The sequence below is a fragment of the Thunnus maccoyii genome, chromosome 6 (assembly GCF_910596095.1).
Source record: "Thunnus maccoyii chromosome 6, fThuMac1.1, whole genome shotgun sequence".
NCBI classification, from domain to species: Eukaryota; Metazoa; Chordata; class Actinopteri; order Scombriformes; family Scombridae; genus Thunnus; species Thunnus maccoyii.
Genome location: NC_056538.1, coordinates 7812102 through 7836630, shown reverse-complemented (window position 1 = coordinate 7836630; position 24529 = coordinate 7812102). Strand labels below are relative to the sequence as shown.

The 24529-nt window shown below is 41.8% G+C and overlaps 1 protein-coding gene across 3 annotated transcripts in view; it reads right to left on the bottom strand.

Moving 5' to 3' along the window:
- Nucleotides 1-24529, bottom strand: part of dpf1 (D4, zinc and double PHD fingers family 1) — a 45714-nt gene that overhangs the window by 3212 nt on the left and 17973 nt on the right. For 2 of the 3 annotated variants that reach the window (XM_042415308.1, XM_042415310.1), the window contains 8 exons: nucleotides 23645-23674; nucleotides 23048-23208; nucleotides 21961-22068; nucleotides 21465-21592; nucleotides 20369-20458; nucleotides 19358-19436; nucleotides 19130-19261; nucleotides 1372-1491 (listed from right to left, as the gene is read on the bottom strand). In XM_042415308.1, coding sequence (XP_042271242.1) covers nucleotides 1372-1491; nucleotides 19130-19261; nucleotides 19358-19436; nucleotides 20369-20458; nucleotides 21465-21592; nucleotides 21961-22068; nucleotides 23048-23208; nucleotides 23645-23674 — 848 coding nt within the window. The remainder of the gene's footprint in view (nucleotides 1-1371; nucleotides 1492-19129; nucleotides 19262-19357; nucleotides 19437-20368; nucleotides 20459-21464; nucleotides 21593-21960; nucleotides 22069-23047; nucleotides 23209-23644; nucleotides 23675-24529) is intronic. The other variant, XM_042415309.1, reaches the window with a different exon arrangement.

Here is a 24529-nt window from a genome sequence, read left to right as displayed (position 1 = left end):
ATTCTCTCACAAATGTATCTTAGGTTCCTTTTATCACAAAATTAAAAAAAAAAAATACACAATGGAAAGGCATGCAGCATACAACATGATCTAAACAATTTTGTGTGTTTTCCAGATGAGAAGGTCACACCAAGAATACATTTTATTGAATCCATTCATATTTTATTGCCAAGACCAGAACATTGTGATCAGTGGACATGACCCCATTAAATAAGTGCCAGATTATGATGTTTTAACTCTGGCACACTGTAGAGCATTTACTATATCATCATATTTAATTGTGTATACTGTGAGTTACATGCAATTTGTTTGTTATCTTAAATTGTATTTCATGTGATTTATCTGATATATTGATATTCTTGGCATCATACAAAACTTTGCTCTAAGCCTGGTCATCCAGAAATCCCAAACTACATTAACTGTTCATTAAAGTTTTGTTGTTCATGAGCAATTTACTGAGTGCTGATGCTTTAAAAATAAAGTTTGAACGTGGGTTTAAAGCAAATAGCAATAGAAGTTTGTTTGAGTAATGAGATTTCAGCACATATTACATTACAGCCACTGTTTTCCAAAGCACATCATTTAGAATTTTTAAGTTTTCTACCTTCCAGGCCAGTAGTTTCTACTCCTCTCGGTTTCCAGCAGAAAAAATAACTTGTAAAAACTTGAAACCTACTTAAGATTATAATTGAAGTATTGCTATTTTTCTAAATCATGTTACTTTTAAATGGTAATACTGTGTAAACTTTTCAAATTAATCTCAAAACTTCTACAAAAATTATATGAATGTCATTTTTAAGTGCGGTGGCCCTTAAGAACAAAAACTCACTAAAGTAACACCCCTCAATACCAATTCAGACTTTACAAATACTGAGGCTAGTGTCAAATTAGGAGACTGTAATGTTAGAGAGTTAGCATTATTAACGTTCCTTACATTTGGCATTTGCACCATTTCTGGATTTGGAGAACATCTCCATTAATGTTTATGCTTTCACTGTATATGTTTTGTCCTTCAGGGCCACCATAGTTAAAGAAATGGCTATCTTATGCCAATTTCAAATTATTTTCATACTGCAGTGACATAAAAGGAAACCAATGGCTGACTGGAAGGTGAGAAAACACTTCAAAAACCTGAAACATTACAGCAAATGGCTATTCAGAAAGTTAGGCATACTGTACATGATTTGTAGAAGATGGGCTAAAACAAGAAACATTGGTATGGTCCATCCAATTTAAGTGTTACAGGAATCAACACTTGCATTCATTTATTTTGCAAATTTGAAATCTACACTCAAAGGAGACATTTCAAAACTGTGCATCAACAGAGGACCGCCTTTCTCCTGCCAAACATCCCCTTCAGCTTTGCCCTACCTGAGCGTCCACAGTCCGCACAGGAGATAAGGTCTTCAGGACAGCCGGTCTTCTTTGAGCCTCCAAGGCAGAAGTCGCAGTAGCCGTTGGCGATCACTGAGCCATCCGGTGCTTTCTTGGCTGAATGAAGAAAAACAAAAGAGAAGCAGGTAAGAAAAATTAGGAATTCATGTCACTGCCACCTGTGCTCTTGAAAGAGGGGAAGGAGAGCAGAGTGTAAACTCATAAGTCAGTGTTATAAAATGTTGCCCCAGAGTGATGGAGCTCTATCAGTCTCTAGACAGCAAGTTAGGGAGAGAAAGACTATAACAGATCAACAGAGCTGCCGAGAGAGAGAAAACGTTGTCGACACAAAGGACACAGAGTTGTAGTGTGCTGACAGAGAGTGATTAGAGGTGAAACGTAAAATGCTGAGATGTAAAACACAGAAGAAGAAAGGAGATCTGCATCTACAGTAAGTCCCTGTTGCCAGACTGTGCACCATCCCAGCTGGGAGCAACGCTCCGTCTATCTCTCTCTTTTTCCATCTGTTTGCTTTGGTAAAAACAAGCACCGGTGCCGGCCGGTGCTGGAGCCTGGGACTCACCAAACCCCCGGCTCACCCAGGAAGTGGGACGTCCGCTGGGAGCCCCTGGGGTCTGGTAAATATTGTTAGGATTGTAGGACAAGGAGGAGGAGGAAGAGAGGGAATTGGAGAAAAAAGGGAGAAGTGTGTGTGTGTGTGTGCTGGGAGGCTGCTGGGACAGACCTGCCGTCATGCTGTGCGCGGGGAAGCAAGTGCTCCACGTGAAGCCGTTTCATAATAATTATTAACAAGAGAGAAATTCCCCCTGCCTGCTTGAATGCTGTGTATGTACGAGAGTGTGTGTGTGTGTGTGTGTGTGTGTGTGTGTGTGTGTGTGTGTGTGTCTCCCTCCTGTACTTCTGTCTGTCTGTCTGTCTGTCTGCTGGTCTGCCTGTCTCACTGCTGTTGATTGCATAATCACTTTAATGGAAGCAATCACATAACCACTGCAGACTATTTTGTATGTGTGCTTTCTTCTCCAAGATGTAATGCACTGGACGGGCCCTTCACAATGACTCACCAGGCAGGACAGAGCAACAGTAAATGCAATAGAGTGGATTACACAGGTACACACACACACGCGCACACACACACACACACACACACACACACTTATAGGCCTGTCACAATAACTACTTTTGTTGGATGATATATTGTCCGAGAAACAATTACGATAAACAATATCATTGTCATTTTAAGACCACTTTATGCCACTGTTACAATGATAATATAATAGCATAATGAGGCAAATACACCATTTCAAGGAGCAATGAACTTTTAATTCTTATGAATATTCAGACGTTGGAATTGCAATGTGAGAAAAATATTACAATATCCTAAATAAATAGAATAAAACCACACAACCAAAACAATAAATCAAATGGACTCTTGGGCTCTGTTAACAAAAATTGCAATTTAACATGTTATGGTGTATAGAGAGTCATTCATTCCTTAACAGGCAATATACTGCCAATCCTGTTTCTGTGGTTGGGACCTTTGTTAACAAAAAGTGCAAAGTAACAACATATTAGCTATAAGTTAGATATCAGTAACAACAACAAGTAGAACAAAATAACATGTTTGACATAGAGTCAGTTCAGGACTCACTGGGCATAACACAAAGGCACAGATGTCTCAACAGGCCATATCTGCTTCCAAATCTGTATTTCAACTGTTTGGCAGATTCCAAGCAAAAGACACCAACCTTGTAAAGGTAGGATCTCTCTGGGGTAACAATGTTTCCAGCTGTGCTGAACATTCTCTCTGAGCTAGTGCTCGTTGCACAAATAAATATGTATTTTTGTGCTAACTTGGCTATTTAAGGAAATCTATGATATGATTATCACGCCAACACATTAAGGGATCAGATGAGGCATCAAGTGCTTCTTCCTGGAGGAACTTGGTCAACTCTGCATCAGCCTGTCCTGGAGAAGGTCACTCAGCCTCTTCTTGGGCGCTGGAGGTTCAGATCCATCATTTTCCTCTGCAGCTTTACTGCAGCTCTCACCACTGGCACTTCCTTCTTCCTATTTCATCTCCAGTAGTTGTCTTCTATCTAAAGGCGTTTTTGCTTTTATGTGACAGTTGACAGTAGAGATGCAACAAAGGTCCCTGGGTGGACCGGCATGCGCTGTAACCATTCGGTGACCACGGCGCTCCAGAGCTGATGTTTGACATCATCCAAGACCTCTGCATCCTCCGTGCTTTCTCAGGAGGTTTTGGATTTCAGGTGGGCTGTATTTCTCCATCAATACCCTGCACATGTTTTCCTTTATCTTTGCTGTCGGTGTAGTGTCATCGGGGTCTGGTGATAAGAGTTCCCCTTCAAGAAATTCCAACACAGGCTTTACTGACAACACAGTGATGTGTTTTTCCCCTGAGAGAACATCTGTGAAATCAGCCATTGCTTCATTGCTGCATTAATGGATTCCAACACAGAAACATCCTGCCAGGTTGGGTTGAGGTGGCCAAGACATGTTTTTTTTTGCTTAGTGCCCCATCGTGTGGCAACATCCTGCAGGAAAGATAAAATTTGTTCTTTTTCATTAGTTGATCTATATCAACATTATTCAACAAATAACACTTTTAAAATTTCCGTTATTTATCACAAATAATTCTACATGTTTATATTATAATGTAACAAATGATCTCATAAATACATGATCATGAAAGTATGTACATGACAGGCCCCAAAGTAAGTTATAAGTTAAAAATAACAACCCTTTAAATTAACTTTAAATTAAACCTTTACATATTTTGTGTTGCATATTAACTCAACTATCAATGATTTATCCATTACTCACCAGTAATAGACTGTGTTGGGGGAGATGGGCTTCAGTCTGTGCCTTCCTCAGGTCTCTCTTCTTTATCCTGCTCAGGTTGAAGGTGCTGACAAGATTCCTACAAAGTCCCAAAGTGATCCTTGTCACTGTCCATGGGACACAGCCAATTGGAGGTTGTGGCCAAAGAAAGCCATGGCCAGCCAAGTTTATAGAGTTATACAGACCATTTTGCACTCATCCAATGTCCAGTCTGCTAAAGCAGACTAAAGGGTTTCTGCAGGTATGTCAGCAGTACGGTGCTGGGGTATGTATCTGGTTTCTAAACACTTTGACTGCAGAGTCCAGTCAGAAGTTATGTAATGTGTGGTAAAGCTCATGTACGTATGGGGTCATATTTGAGCTTGACCACATATCTGTAGTGGCAGAGTAAAAGCAGACGTCTTTTATCTCCTTCAGAATGGCGTCTTTCACTTTGTTGTACAAGGCAGGAACAGCAGTTTGTGAGATGTAAGTTTTCTTTAGCCTGTCAAAAGTTTGCAGCACTTCTTTAAATGCTGGTTTTTGGACCGTGTTGAATGGCTGCATCTCTTTGGCTATATAGCCAGTTATGCTATCTGTGAGCATGCGCCATTTAGTGCTGTCACATTTATATTTGCACATAGGGCAAAGGCATCCGTAATACCTGTCGGGAAGGCCCCTTTCCATCTCCAACTGTGGTTTTTGTTCCCAGCTCGGAAAACTGAATGGGATTATGTTTTAGATGAGCTTTCAGGTTAGATGTATTGCCACTTTTCGTTGACGCTGTGGAATGCGTATGTGGAATACGTGATGAAACCAAATCAACTTGGACTTATTTTTCCAAACTTTCTGGCTGGAATTATGCAGTCATCGAGAAAAACACCTATTTAGCCTAATACCACATCCTACGTTGATTGATTGCCCCTAAGAAGCATCTTACCTCTGCATGTGCACGTAGCCTACAGTGGCTAGAAAGGAACAGTAATAATGTGACGAGAGTAGCCTACATAGGCTAGACTACATGAGGACTATAATAATAATAAAAAACACTGAGCAAAGTAGGCTAACCATCAAATAAAAAAAAAAACAAAGAAGCAATTAAGTGGTTAAGAAAACGATGTTAGGATGTGTGTCAATGAATGTACGCTCAGTTAAGCTATACACAGTTTATCAAAATGCTGGAACCTGCTGAAACAGGTAGACAGACTATAAGCCTCAAATAGATAGACCACACACAATAAGTTATGCTGTTTATTCTGGCTTCATGTTGGCTAAAATGTTGGTGACATTCTTATGTAAACAAACATGCATGTAAACGCAATGGGCAATATCGAGGTCAGCCAAAATGACCGAGGTCATGTCCATATATCGTTCGATAAGTCGATAACATAACTATTGTAACAGGCCTACACACACAGAAAGCCATTCATCCTGCAGAAAAACAAAAGATAAGCACACGCAGGCACACAGACAGACAGAGCTGTGGGAGATACTGTGTGTTTGTGTGTGTGTTAACATGAGAGAGAGAGAGAGGTCATTAATCCATCCAGTCCAGGGTGGAGTCTTGTTTGGCTGGAAGGGGGAGGGAGGGTGAGGAGAGGGTGAATTTGAAAAGAGGGTGAGAAGGAAAGGAGGAGTGAGAGAGTGAGAGAGCAATTGGGTTTCTACTCCACAGGGTCTGGCTTTAATCCTCTGGGAAATAAAATAATAAAAAATACTCTCTGATCAGGATGAGAGACAGACAGACAGAGAACAGGGGAGGGAAATGATAAGCTGTACCTGCTGCTGCAGAATTCAACAGGGTTACTGTACGCTGAGCAAAACCCAAAAGCAAGATTCAGTGATCTATACTGTGAGAATGTAACTGCACCTCAGACTCAAACAATGGTGCAACAATGAATAACAAGGAGGGTAAACTACTGTTGATCAACTGCTAATAGAAATAATAAACTGTACTTACCAAGATGTACACTAAGTATTTTCTGTGGTGATTTACAGCACTTCTACCTGAGACTAAAAAACTACTGAACTGAGTGGGTTGTACTGACTGTGATTACAAACAATCACTTTCTCCACTTTACCTGAAATTCACAATTTAGTATTTTAAGACAGATGGCATTACCCCCATAATTCTCAATAATCTCTTTTGCTAAAGATAATACTATGAGATTTTGCTTGTGTCAGCTTTTTCACTATGGAAAATATCTTTACCTGCACATCATCAGGTTAGACAGATATGTCCTGGTCTGTGTTTCTTTTATTAAAAATCATCAGACAGTATCTCTCTACTAAAGGAAAAACTCACCGTCTGTATGTATGCCAAACATGTTAATTGAATTAGAAATTAATAAAACATCATTTTTACCAATAATCTTCAATTAGCCCTGTCCATCAAGCTAGTGGCTGAGCAACATTTTACGTCAAGTTTTACCTAAATCCCAAATATGTAAAATACTATAAATCCAACACATCCCAAAATATAGTCCCTATAATTTCAGCAAGACTAAGAGTCCATACGGCCATACTAGCGACTCTGTGAGGCTGTAGCTTTAGCACAGTGGCATTTTAAGCTAATTGCTATCGTCAGCATGCTAACATGTTCACAACAATAAGCTAACATGCTGATGTTTATCAGGTGCTCACCATCTTTGTTTAGCATGTTAGCATGCTAACATTTGCTAATTTGCACTGAACACAACTGAAGCAGGAAATGTCGTTAGTTTTGTAGGTATTTAAAATACCTACGAAATAAAAGTCTTGGAAAATACATTTTAATTTTGGTTTTGGATAAATTAAAAGTTTGACCTGAGGAGAATATTCACCTTTTGAGGCATATATGTGATTATGGACTATATGAATAAAACTGACTTGACTTTATCACCAAAGATGTTAATTCATCCTGAAGGGGACATAAATTTAATTTCATTACATATTGGCGATCCTTCCAATGCACGTCAAGACGTGGCCAAAAAACAAAAATGTCAACCTGACGGTTAACATGGCTAAAATAGTAGGACATTGAAACTCATGTGCAAACTGTGTGAAGAGTTCCTACTCTGAATGATAAACAGAATAACTAAAGAACAGAATGATGCAGGATGAGCATACAGTATATAAGTGTATTTACTTTTTAAGAAACCAACATAGCTAGATGTTTACTGAGTCGAGCAGAAGGACGTGTAAAGCTGTAGAGACATATGTGGTGTGCAGGCCTGGAGCCAATGCAAACACGTTTTTGTCTTCTTGTTCTGGTCAAATAAATTGCTTTTATCTCCTCTGCTTTTATTTGGGCTCACTGCTGCTGATTGGGCCTCACAATCCCTGGTGGGATAAAGTAGACAGGCACACATGTGGATACAGCCACACACACACATGAAACACATTGAAGTTACATTTTATCTGTGTGTGTGCTACGGTAATGTGTGTGCATCTCTGCTGCTTGCCTTTGTATTTGTGCATGTGTGTGTATGTGTTGTGTCTGTGTGTGTGTGTGTGTGTGTGTGTGTGTGTGCGTGCTTGGAGGCCCCAAGGAGTGAATCAGCAGGTCCTGACGCATGTGAGTGAGTTGGGGCTGCCCACTGGCCTGCCTGCGTGGAGGAAAAAACTCCATCAATGATTAAACGCCTGTGGCCATGTTTCAGAACCCGCCTGCAACCATAGACACGCCATCGCCGACCATGGGAGGGAGGGAGGGGAGGATGAGGACAGTGAAAGAGAGAGACGGAGAATGAAAGGATTGAGCTAATGAGCAAAATAAAAAGGATAAGCCAGGTTGAAAAAAAATGAGAGACTGAAGAAAGAAAGATGGCACAAGTCAGGCGGTTCTTTTTTCTTTTTCTTCCTCCTTACCCCCTCATTATCCTCACCTCTCCTCCTGTCCCTCCTTTTCCTCTTCCTCTCTAAAATCTTTACCTGCTCTCCTCTGCTTTTCTTTTTTTCGAACCTCCATACCTCCCCTCCTCTACCTGATCCTCCTCTCCTCTCCCTCCCCTCCTCTCCTCTTCCAATTACCAGGAGGAGTATGAGCAGAACCGCACACTTCACAGCTTTCAAGTGTTGGAGAGAGATCCTCCTGGGAATTATCCAGCAAGAGATGAATCCTCAAATGCTCCTCACCCCCCCCCCCCCCCACCCCCCCACCCCCTTCTCCCTCAACACCTACCCTTCTCCATCCTTCCCCCCTTTCTGCTTATGATTTCTGCCCCCCCCCCCCCATTCTCTCCTTTCCTCCTCCGTGCAGCTCCTTCGTTACCTTGCGTTGTTATTTCGCTCTCTCGTCTCTTCTCACTTTTAGCAAAATAACTGTATATTCCTACATTTCTTATTTTATGAATATATTACTATTAAAAATAATATATTCAGGGACTTGATAATGGTAGTTATTCTTTTTAAAAAAACACCACATAGATGCTGTGTCAGTTTATTTAGCTGAAGACGTAGGAGAATGATCTCAAGTCATAAAGGGACACTTGATCCTTTGGTTTTGACGGAATAATTAGAGGATATAGTACATGGTTTCACGAAGACAAGGTTCACTGGACAGCGACGGTCACTCTCTATTTGAACTGTTAAAGCATATCTATTTAAATTAGACTTTTCATATTGAGTCTGAAGTTCACATTGTGGTTTTAGATACAAATCTTCATTCTCAAAGACCATTCACAAGTCATTTTCTTCAATCAATTAAGATTCTGAAAACGCTTTCACCTCTGAAACAACTGGCATTATCTCAACCTTTTGACAGAATAATTTATTTGAGGAAGATATGACTGATTATGTGACTAATGGTGACCTGATAAGATTTCTTACAGTGTGTAATTTTTTTTTTTTTTTTAAAGTAGCAAGACAATAAGAGCTACAGTATTAGAAAAAAAAATCTTTCCTTCCTTTTCCTTCTGGCAAAATTTTACAGTCGCTAGCATTCTCCCTCATTTTCTTCTTCCAGTCTTTCCCCGTCTCGCTAACTCCCAATCTCTCCTCTTCTTCTTCTTCTTCCTCCTTTTCCTCTCTCTCTTCCATCTCTCTCCAAGACTCTGACCTGGAACCAATACTACCAGCCTGACTCTGGCTGGTCGATAATCTCATCCTCTGGCTGGCCGCAGTAGAAGCCTCATCAACTTAGCGCTTCCATCCGAGTGAATTACCCCTGCCTCCACACACACACACACACACACACACACACACACACAAATAGGCCTACCTGTTGACATTCTTGACTTTGTATTCCACCTCACATTTTATTCATTTTCTCATCTTTTTTCTTTTCTATTTGGCCCCTTTTCTATCTGTATGTTTGCCTTAATTTGACAGCAGATTAAACATATTAAACAAAAATTTGCCTGAACTGATTTTATGTGCTTTCTGTAAGCTTCTATTCTATTCTGCTCTTTTCTGTCACGTGGATACAGTACAGAAAAACTCATCCATTAACAAAGAAACACAAGTTGCCATGGTTACCAACATCACAAAAATACAAACTTGGTTAATCAAGGCTGAGGTTTAGATGGGAATTCACAGTTCATGGTTGAGTGTGAATGTTTTCACTTTCAGAGTGCATCTATTCTTTGCAATTACAGAAGGCAACAAACACTCCAGCATTGCAGGTGTAGGATGGGGGAAAAAGGGTGAGGAGGAGGAGGAGGAGGAGGAAGAAGAAGAAGAGAATGAGGAGGAGGCAGGGAAGGATTTCAAGAAGGGATGAAGCAAAGGGGGAAACTGAAACAGAGAGAAACAGAGAGAAGAGGACGAGGAAGAGGAGGAAAATGAGGAAACACAAAGGGGTGAGAAGGAAAGGAGGCGGAAAAAAAAGTGGCTCCCGTTGTATCGGAGCAGTGGTGTGTGAAAACACACACTCTGCACTCCTGTCGCCTCGCTGCTTAATGAGGAGAGCCTCTCAGGAGTAGCGCACGCACACTCACACACACACACACGATTTACAACCAAGCCTTTGCATAATAACTTTTGCTGTCCAGTTTCAGTCCCATCCCCCACTTGCTCTCTTTAATATGATGAATGAGAGTCCCTGTGCCCCTTGTCCAGCCACACACACACACACACACACACACACACATACACACAACACATACACACATAATTACAATTAATAATTAGGATATTATATATATTTTTATCAAGATAGACGAGGATAAACAATTGTACATGTCAAGCACAAATCAAAAGCACATACATGTACATTCAGACACAGAAGCTGAAAAGCTCAAGGAGACATCTTCAGGTTTTCTATGCAGACAAGGAGGCAGAGATGCAGTCAGATGGAAACCGTCAGTCACAGATGAAAAGTCACTGCCTTCCTTTCTCTCTCCATCTTCCTCCCCTCACTCTTTTCTCCCATCCTCTTCCTCTCTCTTCCTTCTTTGCACTTTCATGCGTTCTCATTATTGCTGCTGCTCTTTCTGCCTCTGATTCGATCTCTTCTGTGTGCTTCATTTTTTTTCCCCCTTCCCTTTTCCTTATTTGGTCTCTCTATCTATTTTTCCCCCCTCTGCTTTACTCTCAAAGAGGAAATTGGAATTCTTTCCTGCAATCCATCTGTTGTCACACTAATGCCTGCACCAGTGCCATGCTCTGTTCTTCCTCTGCTTTTCCCCATTTCTGCTCCTTTTCCTCCCTGCAACCACCAAACCTACCCCACCCCTCACCCTGATACACAAAAACACACACACACGTACTACTTTCACTCATGTCCAGTCAGCAGGTTGCGTAACTCCCAGTGCATTGTGGGTCTGGATGCATGCATTTGTGTGTGTGTGTGTGTGTGTAATGTGAGCTTGTGTGCAGAGATGACATTGCAAAGTAAAGAGGACAGAGGCAGTTTTGGTGCATAATAAAACTTGATCTATGGCTGCTTTGTAATCACACTGACCCGCAGAAACAGAGACACACACACACACAATCCTTCAGGCTCTGCAGTCTGCAGATATGTGCACATTCGGTGAATACACATACATGCAAATAAATCTCACGTGCGCACACAGACACACTAACTCCTCTATAAATCATGCATGTGAAGGAATCGCACATAGACACAAATACACACATCCTACTGTCTGTGCGTATGCTTTGCACACATGTGCTCACATTTGCACACACTTAAAAAGAACCACTTAGCCAGTACGGGCTTGTGTCCCTGTCGATGAAGAGTTAAAATGCAAATTATTAATCCTATTTTGTTCCAGGGAGAGCTGGCTGAGAATGTGACTGTGAAATCCTGTTTGAATTGTGCCCAACCTCACATGGTCTACTATACTGCGTGTCAGCCCTGACTGTCATGTGGAGAAGTCAAAATTGACCAGCCAGGCTGAAACAAAACATAAGTATATAAAGGAGTTTTACAAAAAGACATTTTCAGTGGAAATTCACATTGGATTCGTCCCCATCTTTGGTACTATGTGCTCTTTGCTGTGGTTTCTGTAGGTGGTGCCCTTTTCTTTGTGTGCTGGTGGCTATCGCTGCTCATGCTAACCACCTAAAACAAACCTGAATTGTAAAAAGGCACATTTTTTGTGCACTAAAGAATTTCCCCACGGCAATAACACTATAATATCAGTGTTAAGATTAAAAGCTGCTAAAGTTTTTATTACTTTGGTGGGTTAAATCACTATTGCATTACTTCGGTTAGTCTATGGTTATTGATATTATAGCAGAAATCATTCATGAACACTGCGTGAATGAACATGTTGCATTATTGATTCTTATTTCCTCCTCTCTTCAGTGTTTTACAGTTACAGTTTACATTCAGTCATAGAAACAGACAAACAGACAACAAGCAGACAGCTAGAGATGGATGCTGGGTGAGGGTGGATTTGGGTGGTGGTGGTGGTGGTGATGGTGTGGGGAGGGTTGTTAGACTGTGGTGGTGTGGGGGCTTATCCAAACATGGCCAAGACAACTGAGGAACCACAAAACAACCAGCCAGCAAGCCACAGCACCACATCTTAAGACAGAATACCAAATGAAGCAGACTCCAGTATTACCCTGCCTTCACCACTCCAAATGTCTGGGGGAATCTATATGATGAATCATGAAGAGATTTTTTTTCTGTTTTTTTCCCTCAGTCTATATAACTCTCAGCTTCTCGCTCTGCTTCTCTCTTTGTCTGTTTTCTCTCTCTCTTTCTCTCACTTCCCATTCTTTGTTATTTTTAATGAACTCCTCTGTGCCCCCTCCGCTCCTCTCTCCACTCCTATACTTCAACTTCTTCCATTCTTCACCTTTTTTCCTCTGTCTTCTCTTCCATTCTCCCTCCTTCCATCCCTCCCTTTCTGTTCTCTCCATCCATACTTCTCCTCCATCCCTCCCTCCCTTACCGTCTCTCTCTTTTCAATGTACATAACAGTGTACTCTTTAGGAGGGAGCCCTGGCGGTATCTATGGCAACCAGATTGCTAGGCAACAGCCGTTTCCCTTCCTTTCCTGCGCCGTGCAGCAGCGGCAACAATCAACCAATCCAAAGCTGAGGAAGAATGCCGGTGTACGTGAAAAGTTCAGAGCACATCCAGGCGGCATTACTGCCTGTTTACACCTGTACTAGTTTAACATGCAGAAATATTACATACATACATGTCTTGGCATCAAAGAACAGGAAATTAAAACTGAACATGTGTCCTAAGAGGGAAACATAATCGGCCTGAAAAATATTATTTAAAGCGACAGGAAGGAACATCGGGAAAGTTTCTACTGTAAATATGAGACACACAGCCAGTTTTACAGGTGTTGCTGTGCGTAGGCACACAAAGACACATAGATGCAGGCACACATATGTTCATTTACATACAATTACACCTCTGCACAGGCCGCTGAAACCCAGTGGAGAGACTCATTAAACATTTTGAGTTTTGGGCAATTTGGCAAACTTTAGCATCCTCCATTCTTCAATTCTCATCATTGATGATTACATTTTACAGCAAAGATGATGCTCCAAATCATCAGAATTGTACTGAAACATTGAGGACATTCAGAACAAAGGGTGACTTCCATTTAACAATTTATCACACTGACTAAACAACAACACATCACATATTAAGTCACAACTCATTGCGCTACTTTGTCCCCAGAAATCACAGTCAGAATTCGGGAAGTTTTGGTGGCAAACAGCATTAGATGCAGAGACTTAGCAGCTTACAAGACTCAGTGAAGTGACAAAGACTTGAGTCCCAGCAGAGAGACACATCTGGATCTGCCCGGTGACACCGCTATAAATGGCAATGTAACAGCTAAAGCAATAAACACAACAGCACCTTCGCTGTTATTAGGAAGAGAAAGGCAGATAGAAAGGTAGATGCAGAGGAAAAAAACAACAAGCAGTGTTGCACATATGGAGTGACAACAGACACAGAGTGAGGAGTGGCCATTTTAGGTATTCAGTGTTGTTTTATATTGATGTTGGTTGATCAAAATTCGTCCTTCACTCCTCTGTCTGCAGACAGCAGGAGGAGGCCATTTTGAGACAAAAGGCAAAAAAAACTGGAGGGGGAAAAAAAAAACAACCAACAATGGTGAGTAGGAACAGAGGGACGCTGACCTTCAAAGGGCTCAATTACATGTCACACATACACACACATACACACACGTACACACTCAAAGTTGGGCATGATTGCCCATACAGCACATTCACACGACTCAGTGGCACACAGAAGCACAGACACACCAAAAGAAACATGTGTGTGCACGCGTGTGTGCTGTGTGCATTTTCAAACAAACACACACACACACACACAGAGAGAGAGAGCGGCGTCCCTGCTGCTCCACACCGTAGGACCGTCTGTCCGTCCAGATAAAGTGGCCTCTGAATCTCAGTTCTGATTTGAGAGGGGGGATTTAATGACAACTATCCTCCCTCCCTCCCCCTCTCTGCATCTCTATTTCTCTCTCTCTGCCTCTCTCTCTCTTTCTCTCATTAATTCACAGTTGCTGTTTCTCAGTCTGAGTCTGTGTTCATCCTGCAATCTATTGATCTTATTCCTGCTATTTCACTATTTCACTCTTTTTTCTCTCTTTCTCATCTACCTCCTTCCATCTCTTTCTCTCTCTCCGTTACCAACAAAACCAATTTTCAGGTGGACACTGCAGGGCCGACCTCTAAAGTAAACATCCCCCTTATTCATTCACTTCTCCTCAGCCTCCTCCTCTCCGCCTTCTACCTCCACCCCTCCCACCATCACATCAGTGCCAACAGAGCCCCCCCTCGCACCCCACAACCTATTCTCCTTCCCTCCCTCCACCTTCAGCCACCTCTACTCCTGTTTGGGGGAAAATAAGTAGAAGAAGAGTAAAATATATATATATAGTATGTGGTGCAGTCTTGAATTTTAATGGTGCTGCTGATTTTGAGTAAACACTTTATTGGCTGGGGTCTATATATACGAGGAGGTTTAGTGGTGGTGGTTGATTTTGGTGGTGGTGGTGATCCGGGGGAGTGAAGACATCAAACAAAGAAATAAATGAAAAGAAAACCCAAAGCTCGATGATAGATGAAGCAAAATAAGCAGAGAATGGAGAGCGGGGAGGCAGAGAGGGAGGAGAGAGGAGGAGGTTAAGTGAGGATGAAGAAGAGGAGCGCAGAGGAAAACAGTGAAAGATGGACAAAGAGAAAGAGAGGGAAGGAAAATGTCATCTCCTGGTGGAATAATCTGTCATTTATCAAAATAGGTAGCGAGCGGAGGTGCAGGAAAGACAGACTTTTCTAGTTTTGGTGATTAGTTTCTGTGTGTTTTGTGTTGTGGATGCTGCATACATTCATACATACTATAGCGTCTAGACAGCTTTTGGAGCCTGAATATAGTATGAATTATGCATGCAGAGTTGCTCTCATTTGGGGGAGCCATATTAATATTATTACATATGTGGCAATATACCGAAGGGTGGTGGAGTCTCTTCCATGACACCCAGCAGATTGGGAAAGCTATAATGGCACGTACGCACACACATTAACGCATCCACACTCACATGTATGTACACACTCACAGAGCCTTGCAAATGCATGTGCACTTGCACGCGCACACAAATACACACATACAGTGCAACCAAAAAGGCTAAGCTTCCTTTTTCATTTCAGCAGAGAAGATTGCATTTTCTGAGGCCGTGTGTGTATGTGTGTGTGTGTGTGTGTGTGTGTGTGTGTGCTGTGTGTGATTACTGACTGTTTGGGAGGGAGTGATGGGGGATATTAAACGATTCAAATGCTGTCTCTCTTGCTCTCCTCCACTGGAGAGACCTAAGACTGCAGAATGGCCACACACACAAACACACACACACACACACACACACACACACACACACAGACACACACACACACACATACACACATACACACACACACACATACACACATATACTGGGCCAGTCTGTTCTGTCAGACAGGCCAATTTAAAAACACACACTGCCAATTAACTGAGATGCAGCATAGTTTCAGTGTGGACATTGTTGCAGTGCAGCATACACAGATAAGGTGGATATGTGTGTTTTTGTGTGTTTATCTGTGTTCTATTCTGAGCCAATTGCTTGTTTTAAGACTGGGAGGAACAAAGGACGTGAATGAATCGTCTGCACTCCCTTTTCAAATGTCCACAGCCATTTCTCTTGGTGTTTTGAGTGTGAACAACTGTAGCCATTTTACTGACGATTACTGACCAAAATGCAGTCTCCCGCAGGATAAATGCATTCTATTGTCCTTAAAAGAAGTGCTCAAAAGCAAACAAAACACACAGACAGAAGACAACAATGAGCAAAACCACATGCTGATAGAAAACTGGCCCTGAGGGTGAAAATAAATAGCCACAAAGAAACAAAGACAGTAGCACTGTGGTTAGTGTGGATGCTGCCGCTGACAGAGTGGAGGTTTGAGGTCTGATTCATGACCTGTTCATAGAAACCTAAATATTTGCTTGACTTGTTGTTCTCTGGCATTTATTGCTCTCTTATACCACCTGTGTTACCTTTAGCAGAATGTTTGTAGCCCTGCGCTATCTGCAGTCTCCGTAGTTTTCCTACGATCCACAGTGCTGCTATGCATACGCCACGATTTAATGATTTTTACTGCACTGGTGATCTTTGGACAATCTTGCTCTACTGTTTAATTGCCTGTACAAATTTAAGTCCCTCCAGGTTTTGCAACAGGCCGCTTTACAGCTTCAGGAAGTCTGCCAATACTCAATAACGCTCATACTTACTTCCAGTAGTTCATCTTATTGAATATAAGCCAAAGGTCCCACAGGGAATGATGCGGCAGGAGGTGAAATCCACACTGATATTCAATGTGAGTAAATGCACATGAGTCAGATGTACATGAGACATGTTTCATGAAGGGCATTATGACTTGTCAAACACAGGTGTAAGTAATAACTAGTATAATGAACATATTCTATTAAATTGCTCCATGCAGTGCCACAACCTGGTTTGTACATGCTGGTTTATTGGAGAACCTAAATGGAACAGAGCCATCATTAATCTTATTTACACCTGTGCTGTTGATGCTACAAGTCAAAATGTTTGCTGTGAGCAAAGAGGAGGGAAACTTGTTTGAACATGTTTAAAGTCCCCCCCCCACTCCACTCAAAAGAGTTTGACATTAAAAGGCTGTTTTTACATTCATCTGCCAAAAAGAGTTTTCTCTGCATTGGCCTTAAATCTGAGTTTAAGGGGGCGGGCCTACAAGCAAGATTTGTGACATTACAACTAATTTGGAGCCAGACGTGGTCCAGTAAGCAACTTAAACAAGTGCGATGTGGAAACTTGAAGCCTTCAGAGCACCAACACTGAGAATGGAGTTTTCAGTGAAGTAGGAGACATCTTGCGCCCAGCAGTAAAACTTTTGAAATGAAAAAATGTGCATATTCAGAAATCCTGAATTTCTCAGTGAGGGAGAAGGAGGAAATGTCTTTTTAAGGATCTGAATGCGGTAACTGAACCTTTTTTGTGAAAAAACTATATTACACAAATTATTCTTCAAAGCAGAGTATTTTTAGACATCTTAAAAAATGTCTGGAGGGGATCTTTAATGTCTATAAAATGAGGGCTTTGCAGATTAAACTCTTCCTTCACAAGGCGATGACACTCTTCATGTGGGCCTTCAGACCTGCAAAACCCTGGATTACATTCAATAATATTTTTAAAGTTCTCGTTTTCTTCAATATTTGTAAATATTTTCAGTTAATGAAAAGGTAAACAAAATTGCAGATCTGTGGCGGGACATGAACCAGCATTCCACCTCTCTAGTTCACACTACACTGGACATAATATTGTGAGGTGCAGAATCAAATATGGACATAATTCATTGGATACTGGGCTGTTGTCTTCATGCAAAATCTATACTGAATAGTGTGCTCCTTATGACAGTGCAACAACAGTGATCCTCTGTGCTAATTATTTATTGTTGTGACAAAGTAAAATGCATGATGTCTTGCATCCATCCAAATCTTGGGTGAGTTAGTGGAAATACTTGCTATTTGACAGTCTACAATATGCCTCTTCATAACAAAAACATCTGGGTTCCTGCCGTTCTGCATCTACATACATGTCTACACTGTCTGGAAAGAAGTGCTGGAGGCATTAGCCAGCGATGCCGTGTGTCTTCATTATAACTACCTCATGGTACCAGCACATTAATGGATACTCATTAAGCCATTAAAAGCTGCAGCCATACTGTGTGCATACAGAAGAAGCTAAAATGTAAATGTAAAATGTGTTGGAGAGAGTAAGACTGGTGTTGATGAGTTTTGATTGAAGAGGTGTTTGTTCTCTCTATGAGCTGAGGTGTCTTTGCAGCAGCTGTGTAAGGAGTGTGGAGCGTTACATTAACTCTGATAGGTGTTGACTGACTGAGTTTACCTTTACACTGTCAAAATAAGACCAAAAACTGATTGTTTAACTGTAATGTGAAGTCAGTATTTTATTCTGTATTATACTTGCCACATATGTAAATAGTTACCTCAGCCCTTTTTTGTGCATTATTATCACCATTCACTGCTGGCAGGCAGCGTATTCTGTGTTCAAACTGACTCAAAAGAAGTGACTTCAGTCCTGCACAGCAGACCAGACAGTGAAGCGTTAAATGCTACGAAAAAAAGGTAAAATTACCCTCAGGCCAAATTAGCCTTGGGGCAACAATGCAAATGTTGCGGCACCATATGCAACCATCAAGAGAACTGGAGTCACATATTCTGGCTATTGACATGTCAAACAACAGATGAAAGTGTGACAATGCACCTTTCCATCAGATCAAAAACTGACTAACCCTTGTTTGTCCCCATTCATGAGAGTGCTTTCACAGATTAATCTCCTGTAGCTTCAAACAATAGAAGTACACTTGCATTATGTCAGTAACTAACTGAGCTTCTATTTTCTCTTTCTCTTGTTCTTTTATAGGCTTTTAAATGTTATTTAAACATCAATAGCATCAAATAAAATTCCCAGTTATAACTGACGCGTCTGTTCCAGCCAGCGTGATCCTTTGGTTAACACCCCAGGTCAGGAGTTGGGTGGAGAGGCCAGGTCAGATGACTTCCGGTGACCTGTTTTGATCAGCTGCAACCCTGACAAGGGAATCCGAGAGAGCTGAAGAAATCAGCTAAACCCAGTGCTCCGCTGGGAGAAATCTTATCTCTCATCCACACAAGTGCACACTTTGGATTTGGCTCGGTCAGCAGTCAGCACTGTAGCTATCTATGATGCTGCAAGAGGAACTCCAGGACGATCAATAGTTCTTGATAATATTCTGATTATTAAGGATTGTGGGAATGGCCATGAAACTGCTAAACCTAAACCACATATTAGTCCTGTAAGTGTAAAACACTCCACATGGAAGATGATGAATGACAGGACAAAAAAAAACAAAAAAACCAACGTAAATCAATTTAATATTCAGGCAGCACACTCACGCTTGTGGTTGTTCTTGCGCTGGAAGGGTAGCGTGTGTCGCTCTGAGTCTTCTTCACCCTCCTCATCTGCCAGGTGTGTGTGAGTGTAATGGTAACTCAGCCCTGGGCGGTTCTTATAGCGCTTTCCACAGACTGGAACACACACACACACACACAGGGAGAGTATAAGTGTAAGAATAAAAGTGTACGGGAGAAACAGGAATAAAGAAACAATGTGGCAATGCTCACTGTCACAGACGTAAGGCTTGTCTCTGTCTTCAATGGCGGGTGGCTCTTGTCGCTTCCTCATGCCCCCGACACCGTAGGCCTGCAGAACACACACACACACACACACACACGAACACACAAACTTGTGAAAACTGCAGCACGACAGTCACATGCAAAACCACACATGTAAGATACACAGGGAAAGTTTGATCTTCCACTCTTGTCTTTGCAAGTCTATACACGCGCGTACACAATAAAAAGACTTCACGCATCTACACACACACACACACGTTTGCATTCTAATCATCTGTTCTCAGTGTAAAAGCTCCACTTCCAGCAGGAGGGGGCTGATGACACCTAGCAGGGGAGCAACAGCTCCAATTAGCAACCCTGGTGTCTGCGTGTCAGTGTGTCAGCGTTTGTCTGTGTGTGCGTGTGTGTGTGATGATTTTTAAAATACATTGTTAACACTTGATTATCTTCCCATAGGATGCCCAAAAAGAAAGAGATAAAAAACATCTGATCTAATCAAGGTTGTAAAAAAATAAAAGGTCGTCTCAGCATGATTTTAATCTCTGGATGTGTTTGCATTTATTCCCAGTTAACTGTTCGTTTGTCAGATGACATTTCATTACTGAGTCTGGAACACAAGTCAGACATACTATATGAAATACGATAAATCATATCTATCGTAAACTCAGACCTGGGATTATATAAAAGTGACATTTCTGTAGATGATTAGTAGATAGGTTTTTCCATTATGAAGTGATGACTTTCAGGTAATAACTGTTCTGAAAAATTTAGCAAACGGCTCCCTTTCAGTCTTTGACATGAGAATATCTGTTTGTGTTCTGTGCCTGATGAGAAAGATACTGAACTTTAAGATCTGCTTGATCTGAGTCATTTTTGTCAACTTCATTGGCTTCACTTTTCTACATTGACAGCAAAACAATGTGTTTCCTGGCTTGTTAGTTCAGTATAAAATTACCAGGGAAAGAAGAAATAAACTATGAAATATCATCCTTGTCTTACCCGTGCTTTGGTACGGTTCTTGCGCTTCGGGACATCTTCCTCCATCTCGTCCACATCCAGCTCATGAGGGAAATCCCCCACCAGCAACTTCTAAGGGGGAGGTATAGAGTGAGAGACAGATGGATCGTCAGACAGGTTAGTTTCCTTTCCTTTCTCTCAATTATCTCAGCCTCTGTCTGCTTTAGACCTGCATGGACCCATGGGTGAAATGAAATTGTACTGCTGCTTTTGTAGGTGTTTGTCTTTAAGAACAGAGCCATTAACACAAATCATAGCTAAATATGTAATCATATTATTACAATAAACATATCGATTTACAACAAATCCTTCCTCAATGAACTTGAGACAAGGAACCTTTCACATATTTTTTTCCTTAGTGTAAGAAAGCTTTATATTAAAAACATAAACGTGTTTGCAGTCAATGCCAAAAGTAAATACATATAATCTATAAAAATGACAGTAAGGGAGGTGTGGATGCGGAGAAATGACACAAAAGAGTGAGAGAGCCATGCCGGCCTGGGTGAGCCTCAAGCTGGGCTAGAGTCAAGGGAAACCCTGGATTAGAGGCCCCGAACACTTTTCTAGTTCTTAAAGGGCCACTCTGAGTGCCATTCACAAAACTGCTGATTGATTAGCTGTCCATCTTTGAAAGCAACGGCCTCTAGCTGGTGAAATACTCAGCCGGATGGGCATTAAGTTTTGCCTCAGAAGTTACTGAGTGCAACACACTGTATGAAGGATGACAAACAACAAAGAGGTACAGTCGATGGACTTTCCTCTAATGTTAACATTCCTAAAGTTGGTCCAAAAACACTGGCTGCAATGCAATCACACACACAATCGTCAGCACACACACACACATGAGCTATGTGCCAGGAGGGAGTTGTCAGAGCTGCGGGAGCCTGTGTCACCGCCAGAACACACACTCCAAGAGAGACAAAGGCAGAGACAGACAAAGAAAAACAAACACATAGATAAAAAGAGCCTGACATAAGAAAACAAGAACAAGACATACAGAAAAACAAAGAGCTGAGGGAAAGACACAGAGGAAGAGATTAAATGAGAGACGGGGAAGAAAGAGAGACGCGAGTCTCACCTGACACTCGCTCATTGGCTCTTCTTCCTTGGTTTCTACCTTCTTGTCCAGGGTTTCCCCAGCAAGCAGCGACTCCAACACGGGACCATCTGGGATACCCCCTTCCTTCTTTAGAGAGGCCTCGTAGTCTGGAGAACAAGAGAATCGCAATCAGAAAACAGCGGAGATCTCACATTCACGCTGACATGCACAGTGGAGCTGACAGAGCCCTGAGGAAGCAATATTTGGCTGGTTCACTGAGGCAAAAAAGGACGTCAGCCTCTGCAGTGTACGGCAGCTGAAGAAATCATCTGCAATTTGTCTAAAATATTACATGACTGAGTGTGTTGCTTGCGGAGGAATGTCTAAATTTTCTTTTCAGAGTTTTCTCTTCATGTGCCTGCTGTAGAATGTCAGTAAATGAGATAAACATACTGTATAGTGAGTTTTGCCAACTGTGACTATACATGTGAATTAGGATACAAACACAAGCCGGTATTTTCCTCCTTCTCCTTACCGATCTTGAACTCAATCGGTACAAGCCGTGGGTCCTCCAGGATGTTTAGCCGTCTCTTCTTGCGCCAGCAGCGAGCGGGATATGTGTACAACTGACCTGGAGCATGACCTGAAACACAGACGGAAACACAGCTCAGTTGTAGGACACATTACCATGATTTATTCATTAATGAGTACATGAAAAAAATGGATGATTAGATAAATAAAGAGATGAAGTTTGATGTGCTAGGAGATTTGAAAGTATGTCTTACACTGCTGTTTTACATTTTAAAAGACAGAAATGACTGGATGCTATTGTGGTACTGAACACGTTTCCAAAGCAAATAATTTATCATTATTGATGAGGTTTTTAAATATAAACTACTTTTTGTTGGTTTTGGAATAATTTAGGGTGATGTTTTTTTGATGAACAGTTAACCATTAAAAATAACTGAAGTTAATTAACGGAAAAGAAAAACAGAATAGAAATGAACCTGAAATTTTTTTAAAAAAATCATACAAATCATTTGAATTTTCACTTCTGATCGGTTCTGTTCTACTTGAATCCAACTAAAAGTGACAAGCAAACAAAAACATTGTACTGGCAGAAACTAGACGCATCCTACAAACTCAGATCGTTAACACACTCATGCACACACACACACACAAACACACATACATAAATGTATTCTCTGTGGAATAGTTGGTGCCAGCGGCGTATCATCGCCTACAGGGGTGTCTGATTCACTGCCAAAACACACTGATGTTACAGAGAAACAGAAAGCAATGAGGAAACACCCTTTGGGGAAAGTTAAAAAAAAAAAAAAAAAGTTGAGAAAGGTAGACAGAGGTCTCGAGAAGAGAATGAGGAAATGAAAAAGAGGAGAGAGGAAGGAAAGAGAGACAGAAACAAGCAGAGCAGAGGAAGGAAGGAAGCCGCGGGATAAAATGACTGGTGAGAATCATTTGTGTGGTACAACAGCTGGCAAAAACAACACACACACCAATAAGGAGGAGCGCTCCTCGAGCTTCAGCCAGCCACCCACCCACCATCATTTATCATGTCCAGGTATCAAACACACACCTTACACACAGGCACACACACACACCTGGCCCACGGTGGTTCTTCTCCATCCAGATGTAACAGTTGCTCTGAGCCACACCGGTCTGGGAGTCCAGGAAGGGGAGACGCATGGAGCGCTCGGCGCACAGACGGGCATTGTAGCTGCGACAGTGTTCAATGGCCTCCTTGTAGAACTCCTCACCAAGACTGAGAGACAATAGGGAGGAGGGAGGGAGTGTGTGTGGGTCACAGGTGAAGGACAAAGAAGGAATACAGAAAGTCAAACATCAGCAGCAAAATAAGATGACAAACACACGCAGGCATGCTTGTATGTGTGTTAGTCGAGAGAGGAGGGGCTTCAAGTGGACTTTCATGGACAAGTGTAGGGCAGGTTTTTATGTGTGTGTGTAGATGATGAACAGTCCTATTAACCTGGGGCGCAGCAGATGAGCTGGCCACTACACACACACACACACATACACGCAGCACAGTGAAAGAGTCTGTAACACATTTTTCACTGTGAGGACAATGTATGCGCTGTATTTTCTCACCTGTACGAGTGTGAGTTTAATTAACATTCAGTGTAATATTCTTCTCTTTGTTCCTCCCTCCTCTCCCCTCAATGTCTCATACTCGCTCTTACCTGTTCTTGATGACTGCACCTCCAGATTGCCTGTAGGGAGAAGAAGAAAAGAAGTAGAAGAAAAAAAAAACCAACGGATGTGTGGTGAGTCACTCCTCAACCCCACCCTACTTCCTCTCTCCCCTCCACCGTTCGCTTGGCTTCTTTTTCAACATCTTTCCTTCACTCTCGCTTTCACTCCTCCTTGTTTTTGGGTGTATGTTTAACTTTTACACTCTGTCCATTTCTTCCCACACTTCTTTTCCCATTTTCACCTTTCTTTGCATTTCCCTCCCTTCTCTTTGTCTCTCTCCTGTTAATCGCTCCTCTCCTGTGTCTTCCTGCTGAGTGCAGACATCAAGGTCACTCTGCTCTACAGACAGTAGATACAGAACACACAAAACTAGAGCTACACACACATACACACACAGAGCTACAGTGCTACAGAGCTGGGCCAACGGCACCTTCACAAAAACAGTGCAGTGCTGGCGCTAGTAAAGATTTGTTTAATTTGGTTTATGCAGCCTTTTGCAGGAACACGCAGAGAAGATGTTGTGGTTCTGTCATCAAAATTTGACTGCAACTGCACAAAGAGGCAACAAAAGAACTTGTGGGTCTAATCATAAATTATGTTTTTTCTCCATTGCTTAACCACAAATGCAAAGTTACAAACTGCATGTACGTTTCCCCAAAATACGCACCAATATCACTAAATTTCATATTGTCTGTCACGATTCCCGTGTCTCCCTACCTGTTGCCACTTTCCCAGTGGCTGCAACCTGCTCCATAATCAAGACCTCTACTCATACTCAGCCCTGTCAGATCCACACTGTCAGATCGTAGCCTCTGCTCAGTCAGTCTATTTCTCCTGCATTTATCCTGTAATCTTGTTGTTGCCTGTGTTCC